The sequence below is a fragment of the Microchirus variegatus genome (assembly GCF_963457635.1).
Source record: "Microchirus variegatus genome assembly, chromosome: 14".
Classification (NCBI taxonomy): domain Eukaryota; kingdom Metazoa; phylum Chordata; class Actinopteri; order Pleuronectiformes; family Soleidae; genus Microchirus; species Microchirus variegatus.
The window spans coordinates 24,157,230-24,171,479 of NC_139815.1; the positions used below are offsets into that span (position 1 = coordinate 24,157,230).

General features: G+C 40.8%; 1 protein-coding gene across 1 annotated transcript in view; it reads right to left on the reverse strand.

Annotated features, from left to right (window-relative positions):
• Window positions 1-14,250, reverse strand: part of LOC310936689 (CUB and sushi domain-containing protein 1) — a gene marked incomplete at its 3' end in the record, with an annotated part of 354,020 nt that overhangs the window by 56,342 nt on the left and 283,428 nt on the right. Inside the window, exons 34-42 of the mRNA XM_083900806.1 lie at window positions 13,000-13,095; window positions 12,635-12,838; window positions 11,090-11,214; window positions 10,902-10,998; window positions 9,538-9,642; window positions 4,661-4,779; window positions 4,266-4,335; window positions 2,657-2,773; window positions 1,947-2,156 (exon numbers count right to left, since the gene is read on the reverse strand). Of these exons, the coding sequence (XP_083756932.1) occupies window positions 1,947-2,156; window positions 2,657-2,773; window positions 4,266-4,335; window positions 4,661-4,779; window positions 9,538-9,642; window positions 10,902-10,998; window positions 11,090-11,214; window positions 12,635-12,838; window positions 13,000-13,095 (1,143 nt within the window). The remainder of the gene's footprint in view (window positions 1-1,946; window positions 2,157-2,656; window positions 2,774-4,265; window positions 4,336-4,660; window positions 4,780-9,537; window positions 9,643-10,901; window positions 10,999-11,089; window positions 11,215-12,634; window positions 12,839-12,999; window positions 13,096-14,250) is intronic.

Consider the following 14,250-nt stretch of genomic DNA (forward strand, 5'->3'; position numbering starts at 1 on the left):
GCGCCAAGCCAATACAAATGGGGCCTGCAGCACTGGACAGGACCTGAGGTGCACATTCAGCAAATGAGGCTTCAGAGACACACCATGCTGGCAGTAGTAGCAGGATCTAGGATGTAGGAGGAAACTGTATTTCAAGTCACTTGTGTGCAGGAAAACCTGTGGTGTCGCTGAGTGCATGTCCAGAGAGAGATTTTTCTTTAAAAACATAAATCTGTGGGACTTAAAAATATACTGACAGAACCAACTAGGCAGAGTGGAAATGAAGAAGTCGTGCAAAATTAATGGTAACAGAGGTCTGATGTATGTGTAATAAAAATGGGTTTAATCAACATTTATTCTCAGGTTAAATGACTCTGCAAACATAACACATACATCCATTTAAAATCGCCATCGAGTAAGGCACAATTTATTGTTTCCCAATCAAAATCTAATTTTGAAACTACACATTAGTAAATTGCAAGGACTGCAATTAAAAAGCTCTGTGTTCATAAAGTCTAGTTGATCGCCATCAATGTTCCTCAATGTCACTAAATCATCATCCATAACTGTCCTATAAAGTTTGGATAATATGGTGTGATAATGTGAGGTTGAAATTCCATGTCAATCCCTGTGCTGACTGTACTATTCCCATGAGGGAACTTCCAGACAAAAAGGATTTGAAGAGTACTGCAGATAATCCCTCTTTTCATGCAGTGTACTGTAGTACATTTTGAATATATTTTAGAGTGAATATTGAACTGCAACATCACACCTGCAACTACAGCCTGAAGTGAAATATATCAAGTTTTTTCAGCTCTCCCTTGTGCTTTATTGTGTTGCAGGTTGGGTTTCCTGCCTACACCTCGTTGATTCATGCCTCTTTTTTTTTTGATTTGAGAAAAAACAAGAACTTCTCTATACTGTGTACACATCTGCATACACCCACTTATTTAACAAAAAAGGAGGTGGGAGAAGTGAAGAATGTGAACCACGAGTGTGTCGGTAGAAGGTCATTCACAAGCAAAGTAACTGCAGAGTAGCACAAACTGAAACTGGAATCAAATCAAAGTTTTTGGCAAAAATGCCAAACTTATGCCACTGAGGTTGTATGGATGTTCACACAACGGGCTCTGAATCTTTCAGGGCCTTGAGTGAACAACCTGAGCTTGTATCCACTGGTGGTGGTAGGTTGAAAGTAAGCTCCCCGATTGGCACGAAGCCAATTGTGTTTTTCTCGAGGGAGGTATTGAGAATCTGTGTGTGTTACATCATCGCACTCAGACACCTTTGGTGTCAGATAAAAGAAAGGCATCAGGTACCACTCTATGTGAGGAAACATGTCCATCCTTCTCCACAGAGCCCACACTGGGAGGCATCATTGTTAAACACTGACTGACTTGGTCATTGCCAATCGGTAGAAAAATGGAAAAATGAGTGTGCACACGTCTAGTTTTGCTGGCCCACAGTGCTTTTGTGTCTTTGAAGTAAAGCACTAAGGACAAAGTAAAGCCTGGTGGACAGGATGGCAGTCTCTTACATGGGCTTACAAACAATCCATCTCTTTTAATGATGCGAGGAAAGCCATGAGTTGTTTTTTTGAAGTCTTTAGCATGACTTATCTATGGATCAAAGATATATATAAAAAAAAAACATCTTTGACTTTGGGAGTGATAGTAATTTGATCATTTTGTAATGTTATTTTTTTGTTTTTTTTCAGACAACGTTAAAAGAAACCACTTCAAAAAATTCTCAGCTTGTGTTCCCAACCCCCGCATATGGAGAAACCCAACGGTAGGCTCACTTTGAAAATAGGTGTGTGCTCTCAGCATCCCTTGAGGGGCCGCTTTAAACTGAAATCGCCTGCAGTCATACCTCAAGGTATATAGCATTCAGTGTCTGCAGTCATCAACCTAAAAACAAGATCTTAATTTATCAACAAACAAACAAAAACACCCAGATGAACTCACCCTGATAGGTCAGTTTAAATCCTGGCCTGTTCTCAGAGTGGTCACTGTAGAAGTGGATAATTGTCAGGTGGGTAGTACTCAGGAGTGGAGGTGGAATCTGCGAACCGGTAAACTGTCCAATGAGAGCAGAGCTGTGCTGTGGTCCGGCCCTGACCTCCAGGAAGTCATGGTTGTCTTCGGACGAGAAGTTTTGAAATTGAATGTGAGCTCCTGGAAAATAGGGGTTTGATATTAATTAATTACCACATGTGAAAAACATTTTATGACACCGCCAAAGGTGTTCAGATATGCATGGATCTGACAACACATAGGGACACTATGTGACGGAACTTTTAAAGTGTATAGACAACTATGCATTTATATTTGGCACTTTCATAGAGTCATTTTAACATTTTTATTAATTATCCTGAAGATAAAACTGCCACTTGAGCATACTGTTATAATTTTTTTTCCCATGTCACAAATCATAATATATTGGACCTAAAAAGACACAAGGACTCATTCTACATGCCCCATTCATAACGGCAGTTAGTGTCCTCATTAAATATAAGATACCATGTGTCAGCCTCCAATGAAACGTGTTACAACTTTTAACAAACCATATGTGCTGCAGATTTGTGCTAAATCTGTGTTAGACAACTCCGCCGACAGATGTGCTTAAAGTGATACCATTCTTTCAGCGGTGTGCGATCACGCCTCATAACACTTACCATATCCAGTTGGCAAGGTGATTTGCCAGGTGCAGTCCAGGTTGCCGGGGTAGTTGCCAGGGAAACCTGGACTCAGGATGACACTACTCATCTCAGACAACACCCCGCCACAGCGAGCTGACGCCACAAAAAACACAGCAAAGACGTCGTTAAAACAGACATAAACATTAACAGTGTACAGTAGAGAAACTGGCAGAAAATACAGTTAGACTTTCAGCTGGTTTTCAATATGCTAATGAGTAGAATAGCTTTTTAAATGAATAGGCAGTAATATTTACAGTTATGGACCTGACCAAAGATAATACTCTGGTATTTTCACTTTTGCTTCGACAGTTGCTTTACAGTCAATTTCCACGTCAACTGAACCATTTCTCATTTGCTTGGCGGGTCTGTTGCTTTGTGTTGCCGTGTTGTGTGCGTCGGAATAATGATAAATGTTTCCTAATGGCAGCCAACCAAATCATGTTCTTGTGTTTCGCTCAAACACTACAAAGCCCAAAGTGAGCTCTCTGACACGGCACATTACAGATGTTAACCATCACTTTTGTACTGTATGAGTGATTTGATTGATGCAAAAATTTCTAATTAAAAAAATTAAAGTTTGACACATAGTGAATGAGGCTGTGGCACGATTGAGTTGAGTTAGTCCTTACACAATAAGGTTAAAATTGACTGGAACTGGCTTCCGATAGACTGGCAACAGGTTTTTTTACCAAGAGCTGAGTTATTCAAGCCTAAACACAACTATAAAAGTAACCAAGATCCCTTAACACAATTGCTTTCAACTCAAGGTACAAAAATCAGTTTGTCAACAAAGAATTTGCTGACTTTCACAGATTTGATTCCAAGTTGGTAACAATAAGTAGAACAACAAATTGTAGGTAAGAACTGCAGTCTTTTATTCAGGCATTTCTATTTATTGTTTTGATTTGCTATAAATTTCACTGAACGCTCCTGCAATAATGTGACTGCGATGTCACAGCCTCAATTTGACCTACACTGTGAAAGAAACATCAGAGAACAAGCACCTGACAAACCCAGTATCCTTATCACTATTAAGAAAGTGAGTGCTTTAATGAACTTGAGCCTGAGGTTTTATATTAAAAATAAAATTTGAACTGTCTTTTGGCTTGTAACAAAACAACAACATGTTATCTTCTGCAGCTACAGAATTCCCCACACTGACATGAAACCAAAGGACCCTGAACATTTAAAATAAGAAATCAAATTGCTCAAATACCGTTTTTTAACCTGGATAGGAAAGATATTACGTAGACATTCTTGGACTTGTCAAACAAACTTGCTGTGTCCTTGCTGCGAGTGAAGCTGGTGGTGAACTACTGGACCAATTCTCTAGGTTTTTGCAAGTATTATTTACTTAAAACCCCAAATTTAAACATGAATTGTACATATATTACAAACAAGCCACCACAGGCCATTGCCACTTGAATCTTTAGACCGCTTGTGCCACTTAACCGAGCACCGGCATCTAAACCTTTCATTGCACACTCACATGTGCGCTGTATAATCCTTCTAATTTAATCAACGATGCATTATTCATTCATTTATTTTTCGAGAAGTGCAGCGTCCTGGTGCAAGTGTGAGTTACCAATGCAAAGAGGAGGTGGGTAGTTCCATCGACGCACAGTGCCAGGCATGCAGGAAATGTGAGAGTGGCCCTGAAAGTAATAATACAGTTGGTTAGGTTCAAATAAAAGAGAGTAAAGGCACATTCTCCACAGTCAAAATAGTTTATAAAAATACAGAGGGTGATCGCGGAGGAAAATGTGCAACCTCGACATTTTCAAAGTTGTGAATTTTATTCTATTTTTTTTTATCTCCGAACATCAAACTAGCGTGGTGAAGAAATCATGTACATGCCTAAAGTTGGAAACATAGTTTCCAACTTTTACAGACATCACAAGTTTTGCTTTCAGTATTTAATCTGCCTCTAGTTTTACCACATACCAGCAATGATCTTTTCAGGGTCGTTTTTATATTTACCTGCAACGTGTATCCAGGCTCACATGTGAATGCCACCACCTCATTGACCATATATCTGTCTCCACTTTTAATGCCATTGGCTGGGATCATTGGCTCTGGACAGGTGGTAAGACCAACAGCTACAGAATACAAGAAGAGGTGGGGGGGGGGATGCAATTAGTATTTAATAGGACAAATGTATTTGCTTCTGGCTTCAAGTTCAACAAATGACATGGAGAGGATGTAAAAAAATATAGGAACATTTACATGATTGTCACTTATATTCTTTCTTTGCTTTCCTCGAGTACTTGTCAAGAAAACACCCCCATATCCACGAAGTTATAGCTAATAAATAGTGTGTATATCATCGGCAGTGATTATTCCCAAAACCTTGGAGGTTAAACACATCTTTAATAAGTTTGACAGCAGCCGGCCTCTATCAAATAGCATCGGGATCTCTCTCTCTCGCTCTCTCTTTCTCCCTCCCTCTTTGTGTGTTTTTGCTTGTGTGTTTCACTTGGAAAATTCCGCAGGAGACTGCCCTAGAGCAGTTACCATGGCAACACAGGGGTGGAAGAGGGGTACAGAGTGGGGAGGAGAGAGGAGTGAATTTGTGTTTGTGTGTGCACGCTTGTGGGTATGTGTGTGTGTGTCTTGTTGCTTCATTATCTACCTTCCTATAAGCAAAACAAAGTGATCCCACTGAGCTTGCACACACACACACGCACGCACAAACACACACTAATGACATCACTGACAGAATGTGTTCCCCACTTCCTTACCCAAACCTCAACCATCATGGCTAAATGTGAATTTAATGTTAGCCCTAAAACCAACTCATCACCCACTGATATTCATTTGATTGTGTGTTTCTCACACACACACGCACGCACGCGCACACACACACACACACAAGGGCATCTCAGCCTAATGCGAGTGTGAGTGTGCATATGGACTTTTTTTAAGATGGAGCACAAGTGGAAAAAGTTGCATGAGACTGAGAAACGTGGAGAAACGCTGTGTATTTTAAGCAAAGCATCAGCAGGATTCATGACAACTGATCAATGGAACTATTCCATCTGGCTGACCCCCTTTATCTAGCTCTGAGCATGTGTGTGCGTGTTATAGCAAAAGTCCCCCTTTTTTCTCAGGTTATGAAAGAGCAGTGATCCTCTGTAAAATGCTGACAGTACCACAAACCACCCCGCTAGGACCACTAGACTTGAACTAGACAGTGTCAGCATTTAATGTCTAACTGACTGGATTTACTATACTTCTGTTTCAATTTATTAAATGATAGACAGGGGACGGGGATGTCTCACTCAGCCACTTTATAGATCAGACACCCTTTAGCCAGCTCAAAATGAAGAGAGCATCATCGCCACAATCATTTACACATCCCCACCAAAGGATTTCATCAACTCGTAGAAATTACCACAATACTGCACATCGTGACAACACTGGGAGGCAAAACAATGACAGCCAGGAAAATGGGGGCGAGCAGTCATTGTACTTTCTTGTAATTGTTTTATAGTGTTGGTGTTATAATAATGCATGACAAAACTAAATGGGATAATGCCTTCACAATACGAGTGTGATTGATCGCTCTATACGCAGTGTAAGAGAACTATTCCGAAAAATAAAAGGCTTTAAAAGCAGGTATGATTATTGGCTAAAATTGGCTAAAACTAGCCTGGCCTGCACATGTTTTTGTTGTGTAACCTCCCACCAAAAATCTTTACAAAAGCAACTCCTTGAGAAGAAAAAAAAAAAAAGGTGTCACCTTCCACAACAGTGTGGACAAAGTGGACGAAAAAGAACTGCGTACAAAAATATACTTTTGTATTTACTATAGACGTGACAACTTTCCTATTGTGCAACCAAGTGCTCAAACTTGTGCACAAAAAGGGGTAATTGCCAGGACACGGGGAGTTTGCTGTGTTTTTAACTGTATTCGGGGATGAAACAGCACTTCCACTACACAGTCTTGTTGTCCGGCTATTCATAAAAGACCTGCTGTTTCTTTAGGGGAATCACAGTCTCTGTAAACACACCACAGAATCCAATCCATAAACGAGTCAACCAGGAGAAAAAGGCAGGGATGAAGGTAGTTTTTGCTCATCTTTCACACCTGTAATTTTAAAGAAATACCTTTTTATTTGTATACATGCACCAAAATACAACATGCATAATCTCACAACATCTGCATAACAATGGTACAATGCAAGCATGTATAGGTAAAAAGTGTAGGCCCAAGCACTGAGCCCTGTGGCTCTCCCTAATTAACCAGCACAGGGCAGTACATGAGATCCTAAGAGATTGCTCCAGTCCCTGCAATAGAATATTATGAAAGATGATTGTGATTGTGATTATGATGCATCATGTCATCAAAGTCTGTTCAGTTCCACACAAATACAGTTTGTGACTATACTGCAGGGATAATCAACTAAAATTCTAATAGGTCCACTTTTAGAAAATGTCCTCAAGTAAAGGTACCGGAACATCATAATGTTTAACTTGCGTTATTATTTAGTAGTGGGATATATACTGAAGTAGCATAGTAGTCTGCATGTAATCAACAACTGACTGTCAGATCAAATACAGAAAGTATATTTATTGTCACTTTTATACAATTACATAGACGTAACACTGAACATATGTATCATTTTCCTCTCTCTTATAGGGAAAGAAGCTCTGAGAGTGCTTACTTTCTGTGACTTCACGTTGCCACTTTTTACAAGTGCCACTATCTCTGAACATATGAGACGGACTGGTTTTGTGCTTCCAGGGGGAAGAATGAACATGAATGAGTCTGTCCATTCTGGGTTGAAAGCTCTATTTTCGCTGTCCACTTTTCTCTTCTTAGAGAGCGCCATGTTAATTATTTTTCTCTGGCACACTCTTCTCTACCTGTATCGCTCACTCGTCTACGTCTTCTCTCGCTGTAAACGCACTTTTCCCTGTCTTCTCTCGCTGTAAACTCTGTTTTCTCTCTGTCTTCTCTCGCTGTGAACTTTCTTTTCTTTGCGTCTTCTCTCGCTGTAAACTCTCTTTTTTCTCTGTCTTCTCTCGCTGTAAACACTCTTTTCTCTCCGTCTTCTCTCGTTGAATCGCTCACTAGTTTCCCTGTCTGTCACTCGCTCCCCACTGCCTTCATCTGTCCGTATTCAGGGTCGCAATATTTAGCGGGATGCACATATTTGATTGGCTTTTACTGGCATCACGGGCTTAAGTCGAATGCAATTGGTCAGTGGATTTCCGGATTCTTTCAACCAGTACCGCAAAGTCTAGAGAAGCTGCGCCGGTCAAAATAGAAGCACCTCGTCAACATTTAAAATAATTAATTAATATTCACTGTTGGTCCAGGTCCGTACAGGACCGCGTCTGGGTCCGGACTCGGACCGCGGTCCGCCTGTAAGTGACCTCTGCTATACTGGAACACAGAAAAACTAGACCTGGATTAATACACCCTCCTACACAGAATACACTGGATATAAAGCGGCCCTACTCAACCTGGGTGCCTTTGTTTTGTGTTGCATGACCACTATCTACTGGTGATTAAAGTTACTCTCATCATGTTTCAGTATAGCTGTGATTTCTGTCCAATGGTTTGCTTGTCCCAATCTCTCAAAAATGTGTTGTAGAAATGTAGCTACCAGTTACAGCCCCATTTTGCAACACTATCAATGTTCTTCTTTGTCTTCATTGGTGTAAACAACTTGAGAGTATGCCACAATCCATGCAGACATAGGCTATAGCAAACTTCAGTGTGGACAGGCAGACACAGAAACTATGACATCGCACTCACAAAGAACCAAGAGTAGCAACTACAAAGAGCCTTTTAAGCCAGCACATTTTCAACCAAAATCTTATCTCGAATGAAATTAGAGTCCCTCATAAAAAGCACAGTCCAAAAGCCCAAAGAGACCACTACCTGCACTGCTTTTGACTCAATAATACATGTGTTGCAGGCTTCAGTATCCATACAAATGCAAAAATCATAAAAATTAAAGTGGCTTGCCCCGCCATTTTTACCTGCAGATTATTCATGTCACTGTATTCCTGTATAAAAAGGGTCACATTCTAATTCAAGTGTCACATGTGGTTTCATCATTGCAGTGTGATGGATCAGGTGCATCTGCTAATAAAAGCCTCACTGAATAAACGGGTGCAGCCACACTTAAAAATAGCAGAGTAAAAGCAAAAAAAAATATAGAAACGTTACACTGAATTGACCCTTCTTTCAAGGTTTTTACTTCAAGTGAAGTTGCAATGACACACAGAGCTGATAAAAATGCACAACAGTGACGTGTGCATTCTCCTCCACACACATAGAAACACGGGAAACGTGTGGTTTATTGATCCGGAACAATAAGCACATCCATACACTGACATAAAGGTGTGTGCAATCGTCCTGATATCTATCTGTATACATGTGTCCCTCTATGACATGTATACGTGTATGTGTCTTGCTTGTGAACTCATGTGCATGTATAAAACAAGCAAAAGCACTTGCAAGCAAGTGTGTGTGTTTTGGACTCTACGTGTTTCTATCTATGTCCCTCCAGGTGTGTGGTCCGTGTACTTCTGTGTTGAACTCAGCATGTGTGTCTCTGCTCTCAGGCTGTAGCACCAGTACCGGTTCAGGTCACTGACTCTTACTGTTGATGATGTTGAAATGTTGGTTTTAACCCTGTGTGTGCTTTCTGGTTTCAGATCAGAAGGAGCCTGATATTCACTCAGCCATTGTCTCTAACACTATGTCCTCCACATGAGAGTCATGGAGGGGGGAGGACCATTGACACCTATGTGTCCAATTATCCTCTGCATGTTTTTGGACCGTGAGAGGAAACTGGAGTGTCCACTCTTGCATTTCTATCTTAAAAGCCGTGACTTACTTTTGTATTCCAGGTGAAAGCCTGCCGCCACCACGCTGATATCACTTTGAAAGTGCAGTAGGAGCTGATTTGATGTTGAGTTGAGGAGAGCTGGGGCTGTAGTCCCTGCAAGAACAAGACACAGAACAAGATTATACATTCTTTCCTGGTCTCACATCTCTGGTACGTACACTGATCAGACATAACGTGGAAACAGTTATCAGTTTTAAAGGTGTGCCTGATCAGTGTGTGGATTCTTTACAAATACATTATAAAGGTAATCCACAGTTTCAATTTAATTTATTTTATAACATATTTTATAACTTTTCACTGCATTTGTTTCACTGTTTGTGCTGCAAGCTCTTTATTTGTATTTGTATTAAGAAATATGGCACATTCAGAAAAAGACAGCAATATGAGCCACAGTTGTGAAGCCAGAAAAAATAATTGAACATGATCATGATCAAAAATAATGAAAAATAATGCGCTGTTTCTTATTTTTTCTCTTTCAATAAAAGCTCTACAATTTATGGTATGTGTCATGGTTTGTGTATACATGCATGTATACGTCTGTGTTACAATACTATAACAAAATCAAATGCCAAAACCAGCTGGGAAATAATGTACCGTGCATATATAAGGTGCATGACCCTCGCTCTCAATGGACAGGAAGCATTTTAGCGGTTCGCATGTGAAGCAACCCTCAAATGCCCAAGTCAGCTGCTCAGAGGCCAATACTAGATCACTGTGGTTATAGTGGGCAGCTCCCCTGTGTGGCTTCTCAAGAAGGGCACTGTCTCTCTGTGTGTGTATGTGCGTGTGTGTGTGTGCACGTGGGTGTGCACGTGTGTCCCTATGGGGCACCATGTTTAATGTGTGATAGGTGTGTGACAGGTATGTGCTTGGGGCAGGTCACAAGGGAAACTCCTTTGGGAAATTGTAAAAAGGTTAGATCATTCTTTATCCCTCCCTGTCCTCTTCCTCCCCTTGCTTCTCTCCAACCTTCCATCAACTCTGTCCCTCTCTTCCTCCTCTCTTCTCTCTCTCTGACTGAAAAGCAAAAGACTAAACGCATTTTTTTTATTATTATTTATTCAAGATATATCAAGTATACATCAAATTTTGTGTGGTATTGCAACTCATCTAGAGCACCTCTACAGTATGTGTGTAGCTACAGTTTAAGAGCTGTCATATCTAATTCATCATATATGCTGTGCGCGTGTGTTTGCGTGTGCATCTTTAGTTAAGCAGCTGTCATATCTGATTCATCAGAGTGCTTCAGAGTGTATCTGTGCATGGGTGTCCTAGGGTTTAGTGTGTTTATTCAGTGTGTGTGTGTGCGTGTGTGTGTGTGTGTGTTCTTGCATACAAGCATACTGTCATACCAGAAAATGACCCTAATTTAGGGGCTGTCATGTCTCCTCCATCGTAGATCTCCAGAGAGTCCCAGTTGTGTTCAGTTGCAAAAGTCATCACTTGGATCTTAACAGAAAACAACGGAAATAAATGATTGCAACGGCCTCCGAATTAACATATATTGCATGAAACATTAAACCTATATATATATCTGTACCTGTATTCCAGCCCCTTCACTGACGTGGATCCTCCACAGACAGTTGAGACTGTTAGGGTAGGGTTCAGGATAACTGGGAGACAGTATTGTACCACGACGCTCTGTCAAATTGCCACTGCAGGGAACTAGAATGGAAGCATAAACTATGAATTTCTTAGCAAGTTAGCTTAACACATACACAGGATAAATGTGTGACCAGCCATGGAAAAAAACAGGAACAAGTAGACTTATTGAGGTACATTTCAGATGGTGGGAGGGCCCCTCCAAATCAAATTCCACTTAGGCCCCCATAAATTCTTGGGCCGGCCCTGGGGCTAGTTAATAACTATGTAGCCACATAACGTTCTGAATAGCACAGTGTTTTTTTTAAAAGTGTCTCGCACAGAAAAAAACAACATTTATTAATCCCTGTATGTGACTTCAAATGAACACCAATGTAACGTAGATTAAAGTTAATGAAAACTCACCCCATAAGAAGATAGAAGGTTAATAAAAGGTTTGAGTTGCTTTATTTTCATCGCTGGCGTCATGTCGTCATCTCAGTAATGTAACTACTGTGTCTGTTTGCCTCAATGTGTCCAGTTATTATCGTGTCCTGCTCTCTTTAGTCCCCTAAATAATCCACCTGTTCGTTGTACAGGGACCGTATCTATGTTCCCTGGGTTCCTATGTTCCCCGCTTTGTATGTGACTGGGGAACATAGGACCCTTTCTCTAACCCTCATCCTAACTCTACCCTTTTTCAAAAAAAGGGTCCTATGTTCCCCTGTCACATACAAAGTGGACCTTTTTTGGGAAAAACGGGGGAACATAGGAACCGGGGAACATAGGTACGACCCCGTTGTACATATGGAGTAAATTTGTGCCTATGAATTCTGCTTACTTTACTTAGCATTTAAGCTAGCGGACTTTATGCTAACACGTTAGCATAAAGTCCGCTAGCTTAAATGCTAACGTTAGCATAACGTCCGCTAGCTTAAATGCTAACGTTAGCATAACGTCCGCTAGCTTAAATGCTAACGTTAGCATAACGTCCGCTAGCTTAAATGCTAACGTTAGCATAAAGTCCGCTAGCTTAAATGCTAACGTTAGCATAAAGTCCGCTTGGCGTCGACGTGACCGGAAGCCTCTGCATTTGTTACGAAGTACAGCCACAATTTAGTTATTCTGCCTTCTTCCTTGTTCATCTTCATTCACCGGTGAACACACATACAGCAGCTTCTCGAAGCACAATAAACAGTGAGGAGCGGCAGCCTGCAGCAGCAGGAGCTGCACATTAAAGTAGCCAAGGTGAGATCACCACACCCTAACTAAGAATCACATACAAAGTTTATGATTTAAAGACCTACAATACTGTTATTTGAAGCATGTAGTGGCTTCTTCGAAACTTTCGTAACTTGTTGCTACTTTTGCGTGGCTAGTCACATATTATGCTGTTGAAATGACCACTACAGAGAGCCAGAAGTGACATTACTTACAGTTTCTAGGTAGTTTAGTTGGAATAAATGTCCTAGATTCTATACAAAAGCCCACAGTCTGGCCATACCTATGCAGGTCGGTGTTGTTGCGTTCCATTGTGCGAGGGCACCTGGTACAGCCTGGCACCAGATGGCATTAGACCCTTTCAGAAGATACCCCGGACTGCACTCGAACCGAACCACAGAGCCAGCCGAGAACTCGGATCCTATCCGCCTGCCGTAGCGAGGCTCTGGCACCGAGCTGCACTGACTGTCGCTGGTGCGAGGCACAGCTACAACGACAGTAATTAAAAAAATATGAGAACAAGGCAATAAAAGACACAGAACTGCAGTCGGGAGATAAATTTGATGTCGAATTTGAATTGTATGCAAATAATTGTGTGTAGGTGTATGGATATGTGAACAGAGACAGAAAAAACAATGCGTCAGTTACCTTGGTAGACAAAGTGGAAGCCTCTAGCCGACTGGCCACTCTTGGCATTGAACCGCAACATGATCTGATTGGAGGTTGCCAATGGAAGCGTCTCTCCTGAGATACACACACACAGCAATGTCTTATGTTATTGCAGACAATGGAGAAACGAACCATAACAAACATACACTCATCTGCCACTTTTTTAGGGTAAAGCCATTCAGTGCTGTTTATTTACATACAGCAACTCGGTGCATCTAGTTATGTAGAGGTGGTGAAGGTGATCTGCTGAAGTTCAGACTGAGCATCAGAAAGGGGAAGAAAGATGATTTAAGTGACTTTGAATGTGGCATGATTGTTGGTGCTGGTCCGAGTAGTTCATATAATCCTAATTTATTGGGATTTTCATAGAGAACCTGGAAACGTGGAGAATGGTCCAAAAAAGAGAGTTTCAGAGGAGAAAGGGCAGAGTGGTTCGACATGAAATAAAGGCAACAGTAACTCAAATAAAGCCAAGCTAAGCAGAGGACACATCTCTGAACACAGAACACTTCAAACCTTGAATCAGATGGGCTCCAGCAGCAGAAGGCCACACAGTTTAACCACTTTATTAGGTACAAAATTACCTAAAGAAGTGGCTGGTGGTGAGTGCAAGTTCTGTATGAGTGCACAAAAAAACATACACAGACTAATACCGCACTAGTTTGTAGTCATAACTTACATAACTTAGCACTTCCTTTCTTTCATTTTTTGCCTTGTAGTGAAAAAAATATTCCTCAAAAAGATGAGGATGAACCCACACACACATAAAGAGACACACAAAATGATTATGCGCACAGAGCCTGTGCACAGCCAAATTAAGTAACAGTGATAAATGAGGAAAACATGGCCTGGTGTGGATGACATTTACAACATCATTAGCTGCATTGGGACGTGTGTGTGTGTGTGTGTGCGCGTGTGTGCCATTCTAAGAGAGAATATGTTTGGTTTCCATGTAAATACATTTGTGTACAATCGATTAGTTCGTTAGAACAGTGTTGTACAAATCTGTTTGCCCACACGTGCGCGTGCCTGTGCATGTACTGTACATGTGTGCATGAATGGGTTATTATGTCGATACCATTTATTTTGTATTTTGACAGTTTTGGGGGAAAAACACTTAGTTATATATAGTATATTGCCATAAGAAGAAAGCAAAAGTCACATCCAGAAGAAAAATACAAAAATAAATAAATAAAATCTGTATTTTGCCATTTTTTTTTTAACATCAAA